Source organism: Rutidosis leptorrhynchoides, chromosome 4 (assembly GCF_046630445.1).
Source record: "Rutidosis leptorrhynchoides isolate AG116_Rl617_1_P2 chromosome 4, CSIRO_AGI_Rlap_v1, whole genome shotgun sequence".
In the NCBI taxonomy this organism is placed as follows: Eukaryota; Viridiplantae; Streptophyta; class Magnoliopsida; order Asterales; family Asteraceae; genus Rutidosis; species Rutidosis leptorrhynchoides.
This window is the reverse complement of record NC_092336.1, coordinates 532,969,205-532,977,215: the sequence shown is the minus strand read 5'-3', so window position 1 is coordinate 532,977,215 and position 8,011 is coordinate 532,969,205. Positions and strand designations below refer to the sequence as shown.

The window sequence follows — 8,011 nt, the reverse complement described above, 5'->3', positions numbered from 1 at the left end:
ATAGAGTGGATATACCTAAACCTTGCTACAATACTTATAAGCAGTGTACCTAATCGTACAGTAGTGTAGTTTTTAGTAAGTCCGGTTCATTCCACAGGGAGCTAGCCAAGTTTAACACTATATTTTTAAAACTATATTTGTATAAATATATAAATAAGTAGTATTATTATTATAAAAGGGGTTTTAACCGTTTAATGACCGGTTTGTCGATTTTAAAACTTTAGTCGCAGTTAAAACCTAAAGTAAAATATTAAAAATAAAAATAACTTATTTTAAAGCGATAAATGAAATTGCGATAAATTAAAATGCGATATATAAAATGACAATAAATAAAATTACAATAATTAAAAAGTACGATAATTAAAAGTGCAATTAAATAAAATGACAGTAAATAAAAGTGCGATAAAATATGAAATAAAGGAATTATGCTTATTTAAACTTCCATAATCATGATGTTTGACGTGTTGATTTTAATTTATTACCATGGGTTAATTGTCCTTTGTCCTGGATTATTCGATATGTCCATACGGTTTTGTCCATAATAGTCCATCAGTCATAAATATAAAGTGCGAGAGTCTTCGTCAAATTATCCTTATACCCGAAGTTAAATATTCCAACTAATTGGGGATTCGAATTGTTACAAGGTCTTAATACTTTGTTTAATAAATACACCAGGTTATCGATTGCGTGTAATCCAAGGTTTTACTACTTTGTTAACAATCACACCAATTACCCTTGTATGTAATTCACCCCTGTTTCAACGAGTCCATTGACTATTAATCCATTCCCGTGTCCGGTCAAATGAATAATTATTGGTATTTATAGATATCTCGCCCACCGTACCCAGTCAAGCGTATGTGGTTATATATAAATACGTAAAATTATAAGTCAATATATTAAATTAACGAGGTATCATTTAGTTAATATAAAGCCCATTAATAGCCCATAGTCTAATTTTCACAAGTGTCATTCTTTTATCCAAACCCCAATTATGGTCCAAAGCCCAATTATCCCGTCTTTAATATTTAGTCGAACATCACGATTACTTCGGCATTAAATAAGCATAATAATAACTTAGCTACGAGACATTAATTTAAAAAGGTTGAACATAACTTACAAAGATTAATAATAGCGTAGCGTTACACGGACAGAATTTTGACTTACACACTTACAACATTCGCTAACATACCCTTATTATTATTAATCTTAAATTAAAATTAAAATTAAAATATAATTATATATATATATATATATATATATATATATATATATATATATATATATATATATATATATATATATATATATATATATATATATCTGTGAGATAGAGAGGATAGATGGTATGTTTTGCTCGAGCACCAAATTGCTTTTTATAGGAGTGTCCCCAAAAAAAGGAAGCCATGCGATCGCATGGGAATTAGGCCTCCAGGCCATGCGATCGCATGGTGCAAGAATACAGCTCATAATCTTTTGTTTGTTTATTTGCCGACGGTTTTATATATAATATAATATATATATAATTTTAAGAATTAATTATATATTATATTATATTCATGTGCATAGTTGACTTGTAATTTTTAGTCCATTACGTCGAGCGTTGAGAGTTGACTCTGCTCCCGGTTCCGGATTTTCGAACGTTCTTGCGTACAATTTAATATCTTGTACTTTGCATTTTGCGGCTCGTACTCTTGTAACTTTTAGACGTTTCTCATCAATAATTTGAACCACTTTGATTGTACTATGTACTTTTGAGCTTTTTGGTCGTTTGCGTCTTCAATTCGTCAAATCTGTCTTTTGTCTTCACCTTTTATTATTTAAACGAATATCACTTGTAAATAGAACAATTGCAACTAAAAGCTTGTCGTTCTTAAGGGATAATGCTATAAAATATATGTTCGTTTTTAGCATTATCAAATATTCCCACACATGAGCGTTGCTTGTCCTCAAGCAATATAGTCTTGAAATAAAAATACTAGAATCACTTCTTTATTCTTCACACTTTGTACATCAGTGATTTTTATACGGCGGTATAAACAATGGTAGTAACGATGTGGTTTACAGTCCCACATGACTATGAAAATTTAGATCCTTTAGGAAATTGGATCTTTATGAAAACATTTGATCTTTTGAAAATTCAATCTAGCTTTTACCCTAGATAAGTTTTCCGGAATAACCCTTCACCGGTGTTTGCAAATTGTTTTTGTGAGTTTTGTGGGTTTCAGATTTGAAAATTTTAGCTCAAAACTTGCGGTTTTGTGTCACCCACCTGCTAACCTTGTATTGGGAAAGCAACACGTCCAGTATACTTGTTCCGTATATTACCTTTCGGTAAACTACCGTCCGGTTGTAAAGGAAAGCGTTGAACAAGCAACTGTTAAGGCAATGTCCCGTGACATGCTTTTAATTATGGTCCATATCGTGTCGGATGCAATTACTATCCTTTGTAGGAGTAATAGTAAAGATCACCCTATAGTTTTTCGGTCTGACACAAGGTCCTGTCTTCGACCATGCTATGCAACCATCATTCTTACGGTTGACACCCGATTTGGTTCAGGTGACCTAATGAATTCCAGGTGAATTCTTAGAATTTTACGTTCAATGGTAATGAACGCATTAAAAATGGGTTTTCAGAAAACAAATCGGTTTGTAATTTTGATCAAAATATTTTCTCGTTCAAGCTCGAGTTTAGATATCATCGAATTCCATGAGTTTAAATTCTCATTTTTAAAAGTCAATCTCAAGGATTGAGTAATATCAGTCTTAAAGCTGATTTTTGATCTTTAAGGAGATTATCCTTTCTGGGGATCTGATTCATTAGTCTTATAAGCTAATTTGCACGGTACCCCCCATTGTACGAGACAGATCCTCTCATGGTTAGGATAAGTCTGACCACTTGGCGACCCTGTTTGATGCTGAGGTCCGTGGATTTCCAGCTGATTTTAGAGATGACTTTTCTAGGTTTTTCGTCAACCTACAGCTGGTCTGGACGACAACTTCCTGACCTAAATCAAGAAGCGCGTGTCTTTTTTGGAAGACTTTACTTCCTTTTAATTTTTCATTTATATTACAATAAACTGGGTAAAACTGATTAATATCGTTCAAAACAAAAGTATTTTCAGTTATTTGTACAAAAATATGTGACATATGTTCTAAATAACTTGGTAAATTTTTCCCACACTTGGCTTTTATTTTCCTTTCTTTGCCTTTTTATTGTCCTCTATTCCATTTTAAATGAATTCTAACATTTTGGGTTGTTTCTCAATTTATGTCCTTTCCGAGGTAACAATAATATCGGTGTTAACACCTAGTTTTATCGTTCATAAATATGTATAAACATGATTTTGAATTCATTTATTTGTAAATTTTGAAAATTTCTACTAGAATTAGGTAGTCAGTATATAAGACTAGGGATGTTCTTTATTATCAGAGAGCACTAGATTCTAATACAACTACTACGTTACTAGTATTTTTAATGGTAACCAAATGTATAAGTCAAAAATTTTAAAAATCCGAAAGAATTTAACCCCTTCCCACACTTAAGATCTTGCAATGCCCTCATTTGCAAGAAATCAGTAACAATTTAAATTATTGAGGGTGATTAGCGTAGAAAAATGATTAAATTTTACCAAAGTTTCCAAACATATTGGCGTTTGTTTGTTGAATGATAAATGGTGCACATCATTTGTTCATTCCGTCTTGTTGTTACATCACATTTGTTTTTCATTTTGTCGTCAAAATTAGTAGCTTTTGCTGAACTTAATGCCAGTCTTTGAAAATGCGCTGTTTTACCCTGTTGTGTACATGAAATAAAATACATACAATACAAATATAAACATGCATGGTAATTTGAAATGGGACTTAACATCCCACTTTCAAATCAAATATGAAATATTAGTACAACATAATAAAAATATTAAAACTTACATAAAAGTATCACAATATAATATGTTTAAACATAAATAAATAAAAATAATAAAAAGATAAAAATCATAGAAATCACCAACGGGAACTGTATCAATCTGGATAGGGGTTCCAGTTCATGTCGTCGGGCGGGTTCCATGGTTGGTTATAGGTGTACTGATAGGCCTGGTTAGGGTCATAGAGAGTAAATGGTGGTCGCATATCGGACTGGTGTGGAGGATATTAAGCAGGTCGGGTTGGTACGTAGTTATTTGGTAAATGAGGTGATAGCTGGCTCATGATCTGATGCTGATGATTGTGCCATCTATCATGTTGTCGTTGCCTGGAATGCTCATATACATTCTCGGCTTGCCACTGCTCGTACCGACTATGTCTATCCTGGTTTGTCATTTCTACCTCATCTATACGCTGGTAGACGTCAGTCATAGCCTCCCTAATGACATCCCTAATGTCATCTGCTTCCTCCATTTCCTCATCTGAACCTCTCTCTACCTGTGGATGATTACCATCATATGGTACTGCCTGATTGCGTCTGCTCTTTAATACCTTAGCACCCTGATAGACCTTCAATCCTAAAGTATCATCCTGTTCTCTACATACCATAAGTGGACCCCTTGATCCCTATCTACACCCAAATATTCTCCAATGAGAGTAACAAAAATACCTCCTCCTATTAATCCCCCGTCCTGTATTCCTGCCACTACTTTGTACAGATAAAAACCAACACAGTAGGGGATATTAACAAAGCTTCTAGGGTTTCAAATACACTTAAGGTAAAATAAATCGTGTAAGGTCATCTTCTCCTTGTTTTTACCTCTTTGTGTAATCGAATTAGCTAAAAATCTATGTATAATACGTAGTTCTGCTTTGTTAATATCTAAATAGGAGTGTCTTCCTCCCAGCGTAAAAACATTATAATCTGACATACGCCTCCAGACGGCGTCCGCATCAAAATTTCTATCTACCCGCTCCCCATGATAAATCAAATTTGTACAATAGGGTAGTAGTAATTCACCAGGAGTGTAAATCTGTAAAGCCCTGGCCATGTCCAGCATGGACATTCTGTACATCCTACGGCCAAGTATAAATCTAAGAAAACTTCTATCATCTAACCTAACTACATCCGCATTAAGTGAAATAGTACTCATAAGCTCAACACACCATTCCTTATATACAAGCCTACGAATGGTGAATAAACGTTCCCAATCGGGAAAAGAAGAGCTGCCATACCTTTGGATTAGATGATGTCTAACTGAGTTAACTAGTTGGACCCTTTCCAAAGGCTCCCAATAAATTACCCTAGGCACTTCTACATTTTTCGTTACCAGTTTGTATTTGTTACTTTGGTACGTCGGGTAATCTCTCCAACTTTGATCAAATCTCAAATTCGGATGCAACTGTTCTTCATGAATCGTTGGGTGTGCTATTATCGGATGAATCGGAAATTGTATGTAGGCATTAACATATTCTAGTTGCGGATCATAATATGGTACATGTTGATCAGGTTGTTGTTGTTGTTCCTGTTGTTGCTCCGGTTCATATTGCATTTCTGGTTCAGGTTCTGGAGCAGGTTACCTAGATGATGATGATGCACTATCAGTATCGGTAAATCTCTGCAAAACACATTAAACACAAAATTTGTGCATCCAAATATGCATTAGTGTTAGCAAAATAATAACTTGAAACAATTAAAATAAGACTTTTTTGCTCAGTTGGTCCCTCTATTATACCCCAAATCGCTGGTTTGGTCCCTCAGTTTTTAATTTGGCAATCAGAGTCCCTTTATTATTTTAATTTTGCAATTGGAGTCCCTCCGTCAACTGGACATCCAAATCGAACGTTAACTCTCATCATGTGAGTTACACGTGATGGGTATTATCGGAATTAAATTTTTTTTTTTTGGTATTTAATAACGCCAACGGGTAAGGTCCCCACTTTCATCCTCCGCTTTTCACTCTCTTCTCACTTGAAACCCTAATTCATTTACATAACGTATTAATCAGAAATTGGAGCTACAAATCGATAACAATGGAATGCTGGTGTGGTCGACCTTGTGTAATTCGAATATCGGGCACTGAATCTAACCCTGGACGTCGATTCTATACATGTGAAAAAAAGGTAAGATTGTTTATGTTGTTTCGAATTTTATGAAATAATTAACAAGATGTTAGCATTTCCTGTTTATGTTGTTGCTCAGATCACTAGGTGCGACTTCTTTGCTTGGTATGATCCTCCAAATACAATCAATGGCCTAGCTACACTTATGAATGCCAAAATGGAAGTGGATGAAAAGCTCAAAGATGCAGAAAAAAGAGAGACGAATTGGAAGATGATGTGTATATTTAGCTGGATTGTGTTTGGTATTTATTTTTTTAGTCATTGAAATTGTGGTGTATGTATGATGTACTTTGTAAAATGGTAATGGTAATGGAATGAAGCTTGTTTTGTTAAATTTTGCATCTGTTTTATATCTGTATCAGTAACCTTACAACACAAGACAATGACTCCAAGTGTAGACAATAAATTGTAACCAAAGTCATACAGTGTAACCAAAAACACAAGACAATACATTGTAACTAAAGTGAAATGACAAACATACAGACAATACATTGTAACTAAAGTGAAATGACAAACATACAAGCATTACCAAATGTCATAGATTCCAAAAGTCAACATAAGTACGTAGTACCAGTTACCAAATGTGCTTAAACTTACCAAAAGACAACAACACACCTTAATAAAATACAAACATTGTACCAAGTCACATAACAAGTTTTAAGTAGACATAAAACACATGATTAAAACACAAACCACCACCAACATTCACTTCTTCTTCTTCCCTTTTCCAACTACCATTGTCTTCTTTGAAGGAGATAGCTTAACTTTCACTGTCTTTTTTGTCCACTTGTTATCCACATTCCCACTTCTTTTCTTCTCACCTGTACAAGTACTCTTATTGTGTCCATAAGTACCACATGTGCCACACTTCTTTAGCTTGCCTATAAATATTAACAAAATAAATACCATATTAATTGAAATGGTACTAGATGTAATTAATAAATAAAATGAGCATACCTTTTGAGCTAAGTTTACCACTATCACCAATGACATCAACTTCATTTTTGGACAACCTTCTTTTCTTTTTTGGACGACCAGGTGTGGAAATAGTCTTTGGTGATACCAGAGTGAACATGCCTTCTGCCTTTGGCCATAAGCTTCTCCCATTCAATGGCTCAATGGTGTATTGGTAAGTTTTGATCCATGTATCTAACAAATACACTGGATGAACCCATGTTTCTGGTTCACCAGTTTCCAAACCATTTTCACTCATGTTATAAAACACTGCAATTGCATGCTTACAAGGTATCCCTGTTAGTTCCCACTTTCTACAAGCACTCTAAGAATTGGTAGACAAGTCAAGATCTTGACCCAAGCACTCTAAGAACCAAGTCCAGGATGAACCACACTCTTGTTCAACAATGGCATATGCTACAGGATATATGCCATTGTTTGAATCAACCCCTACAGCACTCAAAATACAACCAGTTGCAGGTTGTTTCATAAAAGCACCATCCAACCCAAGTAGATCTCTACCTATTGCTTTAAAACCCTTCTTCAATGGTCCCAAACAAATGTAAATTCTCTTGAAAACCCTAGTTTCAGACTTTAGGGTTCCTGGCTCAACCTCAAACTTAACAGTAGTATCAACATTACCTCTCTTTAATTCACAAACATAATCTCTGAGCTCAGCATACTGAGATTTATAATCCCCTTGAATCATCTTTGTTGCCTTTCTCACAGCACGATATGCTTTATGCTCACTGATGATTAATTCAGTTTCTGTTTCCAAATATGATCTGACAGCTTTAATTGGTATCTTTGGATTCTTTTGAATTTGAGGTACCAACCGATTTGATAAAAATTGGTAAGTGCAGAATTTTAGTATTCTTGCAGATTGACATTCATGTTGGTGTCTGTAGGTTCTAACCTCCCATTCTTCACTATCTTTTTCTTTGGATACCAACAACACCCACTCACAAACAATGTGTAATTCCCTTTTTGCCCATTTGTTAGTCTTCCCACTACA

General features: G+C 34.5%; 1 protein-coding gene across 1 annotated transcript; it reads right to left on the bottom strand.

The window, feature by feature from the left end:
• Positions 1–6,567: 6,567 nt before the first annotated feature.
• LOC139845031 (uncharacterized) lies at positions 6,568–7,314 on the bottom strand. The gene is made up of 2 exons (XM_071835252.1): positions 7,000–7,314; positions 6,568–6,923 (listed from the first exon to the last, which is right to left on the bottom strand). The coding sequence occupies exons 1-2, from the start codon at positions 7,253–7,255 to the stop codon at positions 6,748–6,750; spliced, it is 432 nt and encodes a 143-aa protein (XP_071691353.1). The 5' UTR covers positions 7,256–7,314; the 3' UTR covers positions 6,568–6,747.
• Between the last annotated feature and the right edge of the window lie 697 nt (positions 7,315–8,011).

What these genes read in the sequence shown, in the direction of transcription:
- LOC139845031 (XM_071835252.1), bottom strand. Translation starts at nt 7,255, where the DNA reads ATGAGTGAAAATGGTTTGGAAACTGGTGAACCAGAAACATGGGTTCAT. An exon ending in TGGTAAACTTAGCTCAAAAG is followed by an intron (nt 6,924 to 6,999) that starts GTATGCTCATTT and finishes TAATATTTATAG; the next exon opens with GCAAGCTAAAGAAGTGTGGC.